Source organism: Rutilus rutilus (genome assembly GCF_951802725.1).
Source record: "Rutilus rutilus genome assembly, chromosome: 1".
Classification (NCBI taxonomy): Eukaryota; Metazoa; Chordata; class Actinopteri; order Cypriniformes; family Leuciscidae; genus Rutilus; species Rutilus rutilus.
In genome coordinates, this window is record NC_140209.1 from 52,240,085 (window position 1) to 52,257,159 (window position 17,075).

General features: G+C 38.2%; 2 protein-coding genes across 2 annotated transcripts in view; one reads left to right on the forward strand and one right to left on the reverse strand.

The window, feature by feature from the left end:
- The window catches only part of grb2b (growth factor receptor-bound protein 2b), a 44,139-nt gene extending 35,070 nt beyond the window's left edge, over positions 1 to 9,069 (reverse strand). The window contains exons 1-2 of the mRNA XM_084405130.1: positions 8,871 to 9,069; positions 7,457 to 7,770 (exon numbers count right to left, since the gene is read on the reverse strand). Of these exons, the coding sequence (XP_084261256.1) occupies positions 7,457 to 7,534 (78 nt within the window). The 5' untranslated portion in view covers positions 7,535 to 7,770; positions 8,871 to 9,069. The remainder of the gene's footprint in view (positions 1 to 7,456; positions 7,771 to 8,870) is intronic.
- Positions 9,070 to 11,182: 2,113 nt separating this feature from the next.
- On the forward strand, positions 11,183 to 16,769 carry mchr1b (melanin-concentrating hormone receptor 1b; the record flags this gene model as incomplete). The annotated part of the gene is given in 4 exon segments (XM_084432043.1): positions 11,183 to 11,210; positions 11,213 to 11,238; positions 13,036 to 13,105; positions 15,754 to 16,769. Coding segments are annotated over 4 exon segments (1,134 nt in total). The 5' UTR covers positions 11,183 to 11,188.
- Positions 16,770 to 17,075: the final 306 nt, after the last annotated feature.

Below are 17,075 nucleotides of genomic sequence, written 5' to 3' on the forward strand. Positions count from 1 at the left end.
ATAAGGTTGAATAGCTGTCAGCTGTTAAATTTAAGTACACAATGAGATAATACCAATTTAGGTCATCCAATTACCAAGCAATGCTTAATTTTGTTCAGTCTGTGGTGTAAAAAGGTCGCATTAGCAATTAAAGAAAAAACACGTAAGCAAAACAGTGTCTGAATAATTTGTGGTCCCAAATGTTTATTAATGTTACTGGTAGTCCACTGTGTGAAGAATTTTTGGGTATAATGTGTCACAGTTTACTTTATTTTGCCATCCTAACTTAAATAAATGAACTATAGTGTTCTGCACCCACTAGTAAAATGATATCTGGTGTCTGAATAATTTTTGGGTTGACCAAGTAGAAAAGTGTGAATAAAATCAATCAAACTGATTAACAGTTAAACCTAGGGTTGGGTATTGGTTGGGTTTTATCCGATACCAGTACCTACTCGGTATTTTTTAAACGGTTCCGGTGCTTAAACGGTTCTTGAACCGGCACTTAAGAAAATGAAACCGCACACACTTTATAAAAAAATAATACCTACCTGTGTGAGTTTGTGTCCAAACTGGACACAATATTAACTTAAATCTTTAAAGATTTTCTGATTAAAAGAAAAATTGCGCCGTTTAATAGGCTACTGATGTAAAACGCTTAAGTTAAGATCAAAATTTTGTCTTCTCATATTATGACTTTTACTTTAAAACAGAGAAATATCTGACACTGAGCAGAAATATTTAACACACACAGTATAGCCTCGTATAAAGAAGTGGTGGAACTTTGTTCAAACATTTTTTGCTAGCCTACTTGATATGCAAGATTTGCAGTTGGCATTAAAATACTAGACTTACCCGAAGAGGAACGGCTGCTGTTATCATCATCTGTGATGTCCACCACCACACTGGCAGCCTGCTGAACTTGAACTTTCGTCAAGCGTGTCAGAGGTTTTGGGTTCTAATCCGCATTCGTACAATTTTTTTTTTCTTTTCCAAACCGATTATGCTCATGATCATCAGTGGTTGTATATCAAGCAGGGACACGTTTGTGTGCATTATATTTTGTGATTTCACCGCAACGAATAGAGAGTCTCCACAACGGATTGAAGCGCGCGTCCGAGTGAAGACAGTGCGGTATGCGCGAGCCACAAGAGAAAACACTGTATCAGCGCCACTGATCGCAGCGGCAACGAGCACTTTGATCACTTGATTTAAAAAACACATTTCAGCGCTAGATCGTCTCTTATTTATTAACAAATGAACGAAATGAATGCTCTGCTGGTTAACTGGACATTTTTATTATTGGAACATTCGTGCCGCGAGATGTTTTATAGGGGGCGGTAAAAAAAGTCAGGCACCGAAATTTTCTTTTTTGAATTCGTTCTTATTCGGTCTCGTTACTACCGTTTACGTTGGAACCGCGTTTCAGTACCCAACCCTAGTTAAACCTTAACTTTGATAGATTTACTGTCAAGAAAACAAGTCTTTGATCTCTTTAGAGAAAGCGTTTCAATGGATGCATGACATGCAGGGTTGCCAGGGCGTTGCTAGGGTATTCTGATCAGTTTTTTTTAATATGGTGGGTTGCTAGTCCATGCAAGCTCAAAAATAACCCAACCCCAGGTGCATAAGCTATTCTAGTCTCCACTCTCCAGATTTATTTTGTCAATCAAAAATTTGAAATCTAAATGCTTAAAAACTTAACATTACATTTACATTTGGCAGACGATTTTATCCAAACTGACTTGCATTGCATGCAAGGTATATATTTGATCAGTTCATGCACTCGAAGCCAAGACATTGGGTAACAACACCTCTTATTAACAAGCCGCACAATTCAAAGTATCATTCATGTCTGCAACATTATCTGCGAGACAAGTTACACGTTGAACTTTAATACTTAATACGTTACAACCTTTATCTCTACTTTATTGTATTCTGAATCACCCGTGAGTACTGAAATAAAACCTTTTCATTCCTTTTGGGAAAAGACGCTCATGGTTATTCCTAGAATAAAGAGTCTGGAGCATAATGACTCATTTCAGAGCTGTGCTGCTATCACAGGAAGACGCTCATGGCATGTTTCAACAGCATTGCAAACATGTTCATGTTAGCGGGACAACGAACCCTCGAGCTAATGTTCTCACGGACTCCGTCTCCATCGCTACTAAGATGAGACAGACCCTTAAACAGAGCAGTCCTTCCCAATCAGCCATCAATGTGGAAAATTAAGAGTGAATGAAAGGTCAATTCAAAGACGCTTGGCCTTTCAGCGACAGCCATCAGCCAGTCAGTGTTTATTCTGCAATATGTTACAAGAGAAACAGCCATTGTTGTCCACTTAAGAAAATCATTCTGCAGGCCGACCAGCTATCAAAAGCAAAACGAGAAGAGGAAAGTGAAAATGAGAAGATACTAGATTGTCTTTTTTATTTTCATCTCACAGATGAATTAGAAGTAAATTTAAAAAAAGAAAAAACAGATTGTTCCTCTTACTGTGGTAGCAAGCGTAAACCCCGCAAAATCCCTTTATTTACAAAAAAAAAAAAAAAAAAAAAACTTTCCATACTTTAAATACTTGAATGTGTCAATGTGTGAGATAACTGTCACAACGTCTAAGCTTTCCTGTATGTCAAAGAGGACCGTACCGATATCTTTGGTGTCTTAAAGCTCAAAACACTGTTAAAAGCATGATAGCACTATCATAATGGGTCTGAAATCTGAATACATGCACTTACTCCTCTTGACTAATGGACCAAACATCATACACAAGAGGAAAGTGTGTTTAAATCCACTGCAGTGCATTATATCTATTCAGTGTCTTCTACCTATATATGTGTCCATCACAAGCTGAAACACCTGCCTAAAGGCCCTTTCACACCGGAAGCGTAACGAAAAAGCGAAACGGAAAAGTGAATAGTTCGCGTCAAAACCGTTCACATCAGCCGCGACGTGAATTTGCGATGTCTGTGACTTTCGGAGCTTCAACATTCCAAAATTTTCGCGCCGACAGCTGAGAAAACATGGACACTTCATCATCATCATCCAGTGAAGACAAGCCTTTTCATTTTATTTAAAAGACAGAAAAGAAGGTTTTGGGTGCACCCAATCTTAAAGAACAGAAAGCCTGAAGGGGAGTATGCTAATGTCCACTTTTAGTTTCCTTTTCCTCTCTCCTTTTTCTCACATAGGTGTCCCTGAGGTTTTTCCACAGTTTTTTTACGTCTTCAACTAAACAGTGCGTTTTTTAAAGTCAATGCACATTACATGTAACACACGAAGTAACAAGTTACAATCATTCGACTAGAAACTGTAGATATCACACAAATAATGTATAGTATACTAAAAGCAGCCCTAAATAGTCTCACTACATTTTGTTACATTTTTAAAGTAAACACGGTCTCTGTCTCTATCTTTGACAATAATAGTGTAAGCTTTCTATCCCAAATGTAGTTTAGCCTTCTAGCCTACACAGCACTAGCCTAGAAATCTAGACGCACCCTAGCGGCAGCAACATTTATTTTGCAGCCAGGGTAGTCTAGCAACTCTCCGTTGACTTTCGAGCTGTAAAAACCTAAATTGGGTCAGGCCAATCACATCGTGTATAGAGTAGGCGGGGGCGGGCTTAACATAATGACGACAGAGTTGCGACGGTTCCCTGCTACTTGAAAACAAAGAATGGCGGCTGCTGCTGGAGAACAGACTTTCGAATCGGCTTTGGCCGCGACTCTGGAGGACTTGGAGTTAAGTTTTTCTTTGAGAAAAGAGCAAAGAACGGCACTTAAGTCATTCTTAAAAAAGGAAGATGTGTTCGTAGTTTTGCCGGCCAGATACAAAAGTTGAATCCATCAACTAACGTTAGCTCCGCTGTTGGGAACACGCTCTGGTTGGTTGAAGCGCTGTCCTATTGCGTGCAGAGTGAATTTGAAAGACAGCCGTTTATCCCGCCCCTCGGATTGAGCCGTGTCTATGGTGAGTTGCCAGACCAAACATCTTGATGTAGGTCTGGCTTGCCAGGCTAACACAGCACAAGACTATACAATGACTAAAACTATCACACAACATACTCACAGTCGTGATAACCGAGTTGGTTGACAATGCCACGCCACACATTGTCTTTCAAATCATTGTCCTTGTAGTATGTGATTGGCTGAAGCCTTTTCTGTCGCCGCAAAAGTAAAAAAAAAAACTTTTCGTTTTTTTGAAAACGAACCTTAAGACAGCATAAATGTCCATGTGCTGAAAAAAGAAAGAAAAATATTAAAACTCTGATATCAGCCAAAATTATTCAGTTTGGTCATTTTGAGATTACCAGCCAGTTTCAAGATCTACTGACATCCTTGTTAATGAGTAATGCACATTTTTCTGGTAATGATACAGAACACGTGTGTTTCTGTTTTTTTCCTGGTGGCTTAATATTGTATAATTTGTTTACATTTTGCTATTGTACTTCTCATTTATTGTCATTAAACTGTAGCCTATTATTTATCAGCCACCCTGCTCTCATGATATCAGTATTGGCCTTTGGCAAACCCACATACATCACTGACCACTAAAAACAAGCCATATAAGGTGATCTACATTTAGGATGAAGCTCATTTAGCTATTGCATTAGTTTCATTAGAAAAGAAACCAAGACAATATGACTTGACAATGTTCACCACTGAAACCTCAGTCTGTGACGATTCAGGGTACAGTAATAAGGGTCAAAAGATAACCTGCGGGTTTTCTACATCACCACCGTTTTCAGATATATCGATGTTATACTAGACGTCACATCTACATCAGAGGCTGACGAGCTCAAAGATAAGGAAGTCAAGAAGTTCTTTAAGTGAACTGCACATGTCCATCAACAGTGTACTTAAGTTGGAGCCAATTTGCTAAAACACACAGAAATCATCTCTAAGGCTATACAGAGCAATTGCTATAAAACCCACTCAGAAGACCTTAGCAGCTGCAAAGCATCACCTTGACAACCACCAAGAACCCTGTTGCATTGTGGGGGTGACTTTTTCATATGCAAACACCACTCACATTTTCATCTCAAAATGTAAATCAAGTATAAAATAAAATGCTGACAGACAATAAAGAAGACCTCTCTCTCTCTCTGGACATTTTAGCACCCTTGCTGACTTATGGTGTATTTTTTGCACACTCTGAAGAATCACTTCCTCATCAAATCACAGATGCAAAAAAAAAAAGAAAGCACTCAAAAATGCACACAGTGTGTTCATAACGGACAGCAACTCCACAGAACTATATAGAACACACAACGCTGAACATCTACATGAGACCATGTGTGATTTCCCCTTTTTCCTTCCATCAGACTGCAAAAAAGACAGAGGAATTGTGGGAAGTGGGTAGACTTGGAGCCAGTCAGTGCTCTACGCTAGACTCACGACGTTTGCAATGGTAAAGACACTTACTTGATGTTTGTGCACAATGTTGCACCAAACTGCAATGGTTGTTAGGGTAGTGTGAACTAGCCTTTAAACAAATCAGTAAAACTTGTCAGATAGATCCAGAACATTCTAACACACAGGGCCGAAAACATATCTTGCAGTTTGTTGATGAGATTGAGCAAACTCAGTTATTTTACAGACAACGCTGCCTCATTGTGACTGATGATAAGCAGAAATGAAGACAGTTTATGTTAACGTGCGCTGAAATACTCTTCCTGACGCATTTCAAAACACAACATGTGAAACTAAATGGACAGTTCAGCCAAAAAAGGAAAATTATCTCATAATTTACTCAACCTCATATCATTCCAAACCTGCCTGACTTTTTTTTTGTTCATAGAATGAATGTCAATGGGGTCCAATGTTGTTTTGGACCCCATTGACATCCACTGAATGGATAAAACCACTCTTCTAAATATTTTTTTTGTATTCCACAGAAGAAAAGAAATACGTACAAGTCATACAGGTTTGGAATGACATTGGAGGATGAGTACAGAGAATTTTTAGGGGAATGCCTGCTTGCTTAGATAGTTCTCATATTTGCGTATAAGGTGTAAAAGGGACTAAATAAAGTCAGATCTCTGCATGTAATCATTTTAAACACACACGCGAACATACATGATTCCTTGTTGAATCATCTCATTACTACCCTGTTGTTCTGCATGCATTATCCAACAACATAATCTGAGTCGAGAAAAAGTCGAGAAAAAAAAGCCCACAGAAGAACAGACCAATGTCATAATCCTTCCTGATGTCATCCGTTTTCTTCCTCACCACTCCAGCACGTGGTTCATTTAGTGACTCTTTGCCGTCCCATCGCAAAGACAAAGACCTGATGATAGTCTCAGGTAATCAGATCAAAGGAATGATGAGGTTGACGTGCTTATGAGAGGCTTTATGCGTGCGTGCATGATGCACGAAAGATGCCCCCAAATTTAACCTGAAGGATTAGAATGATTGCGTTTAAATCTTCGAGCACTTGAGTACAAGCCCTTTCCTCCACACATCTGACATGATGCAATCCAGCTCAAAGAGGGCCGGCTTGAACTCTCCTTAGGGAGTGAACGAAAGACCGCGGCTTTACATAAGCTGGACAGCGACATACATCTGTGAGGTCTGGCCGGATTAACAGATGCTGCGCTTGAGATTAACATTCAGACGCAGGAGGAAAGAGAAATTATGTGCTTGCGTAAACAGTCATTCGGAGAAGCTGCCGTTTTGATGGATGACACTACGCTGATATCATGAAAGAGATATTAGAAGGAAGGAAATAATGACCATGAAATGCACAGGAACTACTCACTGAAATCAACAAATGTCTCTTTTTGGTCTTTGTTCATTTGTCCTACAAACGCTCTAAAATATCTACTCAGTTTCAACTAATTCATGAAAAATTCCTTACATTTTTCCCCTTCCAAGTCTCTCAAGATAAAAGCATCTGCTAAATAAGTACATATAAACAAACATGTGCACATATTGACGGAGATAATTTGTTGAAATATACATAAGATATATAAGATAAGAGATCCACCGGAAATTTCCAAAAATGTAATCCGTTTGGAAACATTACAAAGTCTGTGAACAGGACGTTAAGATCGCAAGCTGTAATGACAGCAAAGTAACAGTAAAAGTTAGCCATGAAGGAATTGGCCCATTTGCTTGTAAATTTTTTTATTAAATAAAAATCGCCCATGAAAAAATCTTAATCGGTGCATCTCTACTTGATTTTTTAAAGCACTGCCTTTTTTTACAATACCATAAACATCTATTCTGCTTCATTTAAATGGCAAATAATACTTCCTTGCATGCGAATAGAAGACCAAACAATAAAACTAATCAATAACTAACAAACCAATTAACGCAGATCCAATATAACCTGTGTATGTGTTGTTTCAGTAGTTAATTAATAGGTAAGGAAATAATATACTTATAGACATCCTGATCAAGATAAAACTGCACGCTCATGTGGATTTATATTAATAAACAACAATACACATTAAATAATCTTGCCTTACCTTCAATATTTCCCCACGTTTAAAACTCAGCTCATCATCTGCAGTTGCTTTGAAATCATACTTGGCAATGGCCTCCATGATTCAGCCTGACGGACACCTATGTGGTTATAAAGCAGTGGAAAATGCCTCCTGGTGCAGTTTATATCCCTGTTGTGGACCAGAGGACCAGACAATGAGATCTCAATAGCGATGATGAGCACAGATCCAAGAAGACACAAGGATGTCCACCTGCCTCTCTCGCTCTCTCTCTCTCAGCCTCAGCCCCGCGTCTCTCCTCCCGTCGCGATCCTCACATAAAGATCACGGCGAGAAACCTGTAAACAAAATACACTCTTTCAGAAAAGCCGATAGGAGAGTGTTGATCTAGTGTTCTAGATTGTTCAATGGGCCGCGCCCCACGATACAACTGGCATTAAAAAGCAAATGCTCCCCATAAAGAGGAAGGAAACCCGTCTGCTTGACGTCTCAAGCGGCCAATTACGCACCGCGAGCATAGCGGACCGTCCAATCAGATTAGCGCGTCGAAGAGGACTCGGCCAATCAAAGCCCTAGAAGCGACGTCAACACCCAATTGGCTTCGCTCCGTCTAGTGTTCGACCAATAAACGTTCGGAATTTCTCAGCGTTGGAGAACGCAAGGCTCGATAACGTCATAGTGCTATTGAACGTGCACAGAATAATATTCGTTTAAACCTGTGAGCAAATATCAAGGATTGCGCAGACATAAGTCGAAACGTAAACACAGCTATGCAAACCAGCTGTTATGTATTAACGATATCAGATGTCTAGCGGAGAAAATTGCGTAAATGACACCGGAAATGGAATGTATCTAAAGCATACATGTCATTGTACATTTGAATCATATTGACATCTTGCAGAGTATTGGAAATCAACAGGCCAGCATTTGACACTTACGTATTGTTGTCTGACTGTATACATATTGAAACGTTTAGCATCATATAATAGAATAACACAATGTTTACAACATTCAAATAAAATAGATATTAACTGTAAAACTGCTATGCTTAATATTGTTTACAATTATGCATAGAGTAACACAATATAAAACTCACTTTCACCGTCTATTATGTTCAAGTTTCTAAAGTATTACTATTCAACTATGTATCGTTTAAATGATAATAGAAGAAACATCAATAATTTCAGAACAGTTCCGAAGGTTCTAGTTTATAAATCCCGTAAAGCAACTTTAAAACAATACACGAGATTGAGTTTCTTTTCTCGACTTTTTGTCAAAATGTATAGAAGCATAAAAGCGAAGGTTTCATAACCATAAATAATAGCGAATATTGATAATGTATAGTAAAGCACACAGGCCTTATGGCCTTTGGTCATGTTAACGTAAAAAAAAAACTGACGCTGGCAGTCAGAGAAAAACTGAAGTTTCATATACTCACTCTTTTAAACAACTGTAAGGGCCAATACTCGCTCTCTCGTTGTAATGAACCTAGAATCCACTCCAATTAGTCTTTAATCGTTGGTGAGGTTGAGCTCTTGTACCTCGCCCGACTTGAAATGGTGAAAAATTGCTGTATTTTTCTGTTTATTTCCGTTTCCTCCTCGATACAGCATGTGCAGCTTCCGCCTGCCCCTAGTGGACGAGTTGTGTCATTACACACTTTTACAATGATGCTCAATTGGCTGCGGCATTGCGCCATCTTCTGGTAAAATATCAAGAGCGGTTTAATATGACAGAGAATAAACATTCTAGAGTAGCCTACCTGACGTTGTGTTGGTTGTGGATGCTCAGAAGTTTAGAACATTGCTTTTTACCACATGGCCTGAAACTGCATCATCTTCACTTATTCGGATTAACTTTCAGGATCAAATAGTGTATTATTATAATTATAATTATTAATATTCAAAAAAATATCACTAAGGATGATTTAAGCTGATTTCTATAGATATTGATTCAGTTTATAGAACTTGTTTGCAATTACTGATATGGGTTACCAAATCTAATGACTTCTTTTTACATAAGTGATCTATCTTAGATGATAACCATATGTTCAAAGTGTGTGCAGACACGTGTGTGTGTGTGTGTGTGAGAGAGAGTTTGTGAACATAGAGCAGGATAGAATACAAGGGAGAGGAAACATCAGATTGATCAAAGATGCATGCGAGACAGATGGCATCAAATACAGCATTTTACATGAGAGTTTGCCATGTGATAGGCCTACTGTAAACAGAGGAATTACTATGGTAGAGACTGTCTCATACTGTAACTCACCCTTCATCTGTAAAGGTCTACTACAGTATTCAGTCAACTGGCACAGTGAGAACATTTACTGCATTGCCAGCAAACTCTGTTCTAGCAGAAGCTCATGGCTACTTCATCACACCTTATATAATACACTAGTTACTATTACAAACAACATAATGGATGTTACGTAAGTTAGGTCCAGGCGCGCTAGAAGCTCATGCGAGGGGGGCTGAGGGCTGGGTTGGAAAATATGTGACGTCATTAACATTCTGCAATGAAAGTCAATGGGATTTTCCCGAGGTTTAATCGTAATTTTGATCCGATCAGTTAGAAAAGATATAGCACACCGAGTCAGAACAGTCTGAAGGTCTGAGCCGAGTTTGGAGTATTTAGAGTTAAAGCTCTAGGAGGAGTTAGAGTTGTAAATTTGGGTCAGAAGAATAATAATAAGTTTATTTCAGTAAGTTGGCTTTCTCAAGCCAACTTAATTATGTTAGTCCACAGCCCCCCACCAGGGGGTGCTGATGCTATGACGAGGGTGGCTGCAGCACCCGCAGCACCCCCCTTCCCGCGCTACTGGTTAGGTCATGTAAGTGTATTTTCTAATGTGGCATCTGTAGCCGGTGTTACTGTAATTATTTCAGCAGCAATTGTGATTTGAAACATAGCTATCTTGCATTGTTCGCTATTGCAGTAAACGAATCGATTGTTAAAAGTACTAAACTGAAAGAAGATCACACCGTTGTGTTTCGGTGATTAAACCAAATGTTCTTATTACATATTACAATAATCTTGAGTTTGAAATAATGATTATAATGAAAATATGTACAAGAATGAAAGCATGAGATCAGGTTTTGAAAGAATAGCTGTGTTACAAGATTTTAAGAGTTTTGAAAATGTACACCAATTAGGTACCAAAGCGAATAACAAAACTTTAATATGACATTCTGATTGGAATATACTTTTAAGTAGCCAGATATCAAAAATATGCTTTTCGTTATTGAAAATGTTATTTCTGAATGTTCTCTGAACGGTTAAACCCGATAAGAACGTTAAAGTTATGACAACTTTCCCTGTTAGCTGGGCAAATACTTTTTCAAAATATTAAAATATGCTATCACACAACCTAATTGCAGTTTCTTTTCGCATAGATTATCTGCTTTAAAATGTGCGCTTCACGCGTAGGCTGATCAATGGGATTATTTGCTGTAACCTTGCGTGCCGGTTCCCGTTTCTGTACAAAAAGTGCTCAAAAATGGATGATGTTCCTCACGTCAGCAGCTTCAGGCAGCAAATCAGACGCTACATCGAGCTCAACACACAACCCCTTTTCAGCAAGGCTCATTTTCTCAGATGTCCTGTGTATCAGGAATGAATGAGAGCGTTGACATCACAGGAGGCACATCTTCATCGGACAATGAAGCAGTGAAGTGTGTAACTGGAGACATATTGGCGATGCAGAAGCAGAAATGGGTCGTGTAGAGCGCGTTTGAGGAGCTGTCAACTAGTGGCATGCGTTTCAGAGAAATTAAAAGCTAACCACTGGAGATACTCAGATTAAGGTAGGTTTATGCAAATGAGATCGAATTTGATGCGTAATTGTTTTACACTGAGAAAAATTACCACAAAGTGTTTGCGGACAGGCATGTCAATAACACATTTCATAATATTCATAATAGCTCCATGTTGTTTTTGAAGTAGGGTAGAGTGGGGGAAAACGCCCCCCTTAAGGAAAATGTGACATTACAGTGAAACAAAACATAAATGTGACTAGAATTGCCATACCGGTTTTGAGTGACTATGGCAGGAGTTATTCACCAAATATTAAAATTGCTCAGCCTTCATAATTAATTAGTATTTTCACTGAAAATATTTTTGTACAAAGGGGGCGTTTTGCCCCAGTGGTGGGGTAAAACGCCCTCCAAGGTGGGGTAAAATGCCCCCTTTCTTACCAACCAGTTTGCTTCATAGATCAACAGCAAAATTAACATACAATAGTTTTTAATCTCTAAAGGTAAAAGGCAAGTAATGTATCAACATGTATATATATTAATATTTATTTCAGCAATGTCCAAAATAGCCAAATTTAACTACCTTCCATCAGTGAGCTAACTTTGCTAGCAAGCTAGCTAGTTAATGCTCACTTGAGGTAATTTTTTCATGTTTTGTTCAAATATTTTGATTTTACCACCTAGTTATACTGCATTAAGTGTAAAATAAAGGATTTGATAGACAGAAATATTTTATTATAGTAATTATGATAGAGAAACTATGCCCCCAGGGGGGGGGCGTTTTACCCCTCAGCGTAGGGGGCGTTTTACCCCACAAGCTATGAGTTTTTTAAAAAATGTTTAATTTTTAAAATATAATTATATTCCTTATAAATAATATATGATCTCAAACTACAGACTTCACTATTCATCTATAATACATCACTGCGATATCCTGCAGAACAATATTCTCTTAAACACTTATTTACTAATATCTGAAAATTATAGCATTTACCATGTAATCCTCTTCTCTTCAAATGTGTCGCTGGTGTCAGCTTATCCATAGAGATTTGTATATCCCCGTTATCAACGTAGTGCATAGCAACAGTAAAAATGTATCTTGACTACTTTTAGTCGTTATTTTGGGAAAAACAGGTGGGGGGCGTTTTACCCCAGGGGGGCGTTTTCCCCCACTCTACCCTACCTTGGAGTATAATGTAAATACTATGGTAGCCTATTCTGATGATGATAGTTAAAAAGAAATGATGTTCATGCACAAAGAACCATTTAAATAAATGGGTGAAAGAAAACCCCAAATAAATCAGTGTGAGATAAATATTGTAAAGATGTGTTGTATCTAAAATGACTTAATTTGCTTTTATGTTGCTAAAATTAATTATTAAAATATTATCCTGAGATATTTTCGTTTGTTGTTTGTTGACATTGTCCATTCCATGTAAGACAATTGTTCTTATTTCTTACTGTTCAAAATTAAGGGTGTTAACAGAGTACAGAAATCTGATTTCATGAATCTCAGGATAAAAAAGTGATTATATAACATTTAGTAAATACATTTGAAATAATTTATTTTGGACAAATCCATAAGATAAATTGCTCTGTTTGGAGTTCATGGTGTGCAGATTTGACTGTTTACAAAAAACTCAAGTGTGTAAGACTATCTTGAATTAGCCTCTACAGTCTCTACAATTGTACAGATATTCTCTAGTGACAAAGACTACTAATAATTAATTTCTTAACAGGAAGTTAAGCATTTATTCTCATGTCAGTTCAAATATGTTTTGAAACAATCACATCTCTTATGACAGCGTGTTGATAATAACATCTGTGCATTTGTATTTTATGATCAAGTTTGTGATGGATTTCAACGTGACCCCCAATTCCAGTGATGAGTTTAATTCATCTCAACATTTAAATGCAGGTAAATACGCTATCCAAATGTTGTCCAGCAACCTAAATGTGTGTCATTTGGCAAATTAACAGGCTTTATTCAAGTCAGACCTAATATTTATTTGACTTCATTAGGTTAGACCATCAAAAGTAGTTTGTCTCTTACTTTTTTATGTGTAATGTTTTGTTAGATACATTTTTGGTTCTCTGCTTGTGTGTAGCTCATGACTCACCCCAGATAGCAAACAATCATTGAAACAATGTTAAGTCAATGTTGACGGCTCAACGTTAATTGCACTGAATTAACGTTACAAAGTGATGTTGCTTCAGTATCACTTTTGCACCCTCAGTTACTGTTGAAACAAAGTTGAGATTTCAACAACAAAAACAAAACAAAATCAATGATAATATCATTGAATCAACCTTATGAAGTGATGTTAGTTCAATATCACATTTGCACCCGCATTTAATGACGAAAAAGAAAGCATAATGTTATATAAGAACAACAAGTCGATTCAGTTGTCATACAGTCACATTCAAGAATGTTAATATACCAAACACATTTGATTCACTTTAAAATATTATAGCTATGATGATTATAGTATCATTAAATTATGTTTATTTACTCTTTTTGTCTATAATCTATTAATGCCTCAATATCAAAAGAAAGCACTATGGCAGGGGTGTCCAATTTTTCCAGCCGAGTTTATCTCGGGTTTTTAATGTAGCATTCAAGTAACGAGTTTATCTTGAAAAATAAAAGAGCTTAGGTTTTTTCAATGAAAATGTCTTTAAAGGGATAGTTCACCCTGAAATGAAAATTCTGTCATCATTTACCCACCCTCAAGTGGTTCCAAACCTGTAAGAGTTTCTTTCTTCTGTTGAACACAAAAGAAGATATTTCAAAGAATATTGGCAACCAGACAGTTGACGGTAGCCATTGACTTCCATAGAAGGGTAAAGAAAAAGAAAATACTATGGATGTCAATGGGTGCCGTCAGCTGTCTGGTTACCAACATTCTTTAAAATATCTTCTTTTGTGTTCAACAGAAAAAAGAAACATGGAAAAACATAAGGGAGAGTTAATTACAGAATTTTCATTTTGGGGTGACCTATCCATTTAAAGCTGTAGATTCACATTATGTAGATCTTAATCTCTTTAAATATCACAAAATAGCCATGTCATTCACTTTCTAAATAAACACAAGATGTTTCACTTCAAGAAATCTGTTAGAACTTTATTCAGGAAATTCCTAATTAACATTGCTAAAGCAAAATGCATTTTTTAAGAATATAGAAAAATGGATGCCTTATTCAAACACCCGCTAGTGGTCTGCAGACTCAGAGATACAAACCTGCATGATCTTGTGCTCATCAATACAAAATCACTGTTTGTTCAATGTCACTGTCTCCACCCACGTGTGCTGTCGGCTTTTATCAAAATTTCAATGCTGATCCAACACACTTTGGCTGTTTAACATTGAAATGGCAAAATGATGGTTTGGATCAAAACTCAACATTGTATGAATGTCCCATGCTTTCTGGGACAGGCTTAATTGCACGGATAATGTTCAGTCATTATCACAGTACAAACCCTGAAAAGATGCTTATTGTGTGATTATGACTGGCTGACTGTACAATTTTCTGCTTATTATATGGCTACTTGCAACATATATTTAATACACAGGCATGAAATATTGTAGAATTTAGAATGCTATTGCACACGACACGTGAAAATTACAGTTTTGTACTGTAAAATTACAGTTAAAAAAAAAACAGTGATGTTGGGAAATATTATTACAATTTAAAATAACTGTTTTTGAATACATTATAAAATGAAATAACTGAATTTTCAGCATCATTACTCCAGTCTTCAGTTTCACATGATCCTTCAGAAATCATTCTGATATGATGATTTGCTGCACTGTAAAAAAATTCAAAAAAAAAAGTCAAAATTTTCTAGTGACTGGTCACATCTAAATTTTTAAATTGGCCCAAGTGCAATTCTTGTTTCAATAGTCTGTTAACATTGGCTCAATGAGAAACAATACGTCAGACTAATTGAAAATTAGATGTGACCAGTCACTAGAAATTTTTGACTTGGGGATGTAATTTTTTTTTACAGTGTGCTCAATAAACATTTCTGATTATTATCAATGTTGAAAACAGTTGTGCTGCTGTTCTCCGTGTTTGTCCTTGGACTTTTGTGTTCCTTCCTGTCTTGAGTGCAGAGTGTAGTCCTCTGTAGTTTTCCCCCTTGATTGTCTTTCCCAGGTGTGTCTTGTTAACTTGTTATCTTGTTAAGCTTGTTTGCCTCTGTGTAAAGTTGTACATGCAATGGTTGCTTCCGGTCCTGGTTTCCTTGCTTAGTTTGTTGTTTTGTTCCTTTTATTAAAAACTACTGCATTTAGATCCACGTCTCTCCCTCCTTTGCTCCAGCATGTTACAGATCAAATTTTTGGGGGATTCTCTAATGAATAAAAAAGATCAGAAGAAATTGAAATATTTTGTAACATTATAAATGTCTTTACTGTCAGTTTAATGCATTGCTGAATAAAAGGTTATGTGTACAACTTTTGAAACTAAAATTAAAAATAGCTACAAATAAAAGCATGTATTTTAAATGCACTTTGATGCTGAAAACCAAAAGCACTAAAATCTCTCTTTTGTTTCTTGCAGACACTGACGAACAGTATCACAATGTTCTCATGCCTAGCATTTATGGTGTCATCTGCTTTGTCGGAATTATAGGCAACTGCATTGTCATCTACACCATTGTGAAAAAGACAAAGTTCAGGGCGCAACAGACAGTGCCTGACATCTTCATCTTCAGTCTATCCATCGCAGATCTTCTGTTTCTCCTAGGCATGCCGTTCCTCATCCACCAGCTGGTGGGAAACGGTTCCTGGTGTTTCGGTGCCACCATGTGTACCGTCATCACAGCGCTGGACTCCAACAGCCAGATCGTGAGCACCTACATTTTAACAGTCATGACGTTGGACCGATACTTGGCGACAGTTCATCCCATCCGCTTCAACCACATTCGCACTCCATGCGTGGCCGTGGCGGTCGTTGGCCTGGTGTGGATCCTCTCGCTGCTGTCCATCACACCGGTATGGATGTACGCTGGCCTCATGCCTCTGCGAAACGGTTCAGTGGGATGCGCTCTGCTCCTTCCTAATCCGGCTACCGACACCTACTGGTTTACTCTCTACCAGTTTGTGCTGGCGTTCGCTTTGCCATTGGTGATCATTTGCGTAGTTTTTTTCAAGATCCTCCAGAACATGGCGGCCACAGTCGCCCCACTTCCCCAGCACAGCCTTCGCTTGCGCACCAGAAAGGTCACTCGGATGGCCGTCGCCATATGCCTGGCTTTCTTTATTTGCTGGGCGCCTCATTACATCTTGCAACTGGCACACCTGAGCGTGCAACGGCCCAGTTACGCCTTCCTCTACGCCTATAACGTCGCCATTAGCATGGGCTACGCCAACAGTTGCATTAACCCGCTTCTCTACATCATTCTCAGTGAGACCTTCAAAAGACAATTCATCGTAGCCATCCGGCCAGTGCACAAAGACTTCCGGGCTGATCCCGGAACGGCCGACGGAAGCGTCAGTCTTCGTTTGGCCCCTGACGGAGTGCAGCAGTCCCAGTCCTCTCGGGAGCTGTTGCCAGTCACCGTGGCTGTACCCTGAAACTATTACCTCACTAGAAATCCTGGGAAACTGCAGTCATGCTGAACACATTATTGTGTCTATAATGAGCATACAGCTGAAAAGAAGTCTATGAAGCTTGTTGCAGAATTGCTCAGTAACGGAGTCCGTGGGTTTAAAAGGATCTGTGATTGCACATTTTCCTTGTCATATTTCTGTGCAGTGAAAGAGATATGATACGCAAACCAATCATAGCAAGTGATTTCACAGTGATTTGCTACCTTGCAGTTGCATTTACAACCTTTTGTTATCTGTAAAATAGGGCTTTGGTAAATTTATGGTTGGTAC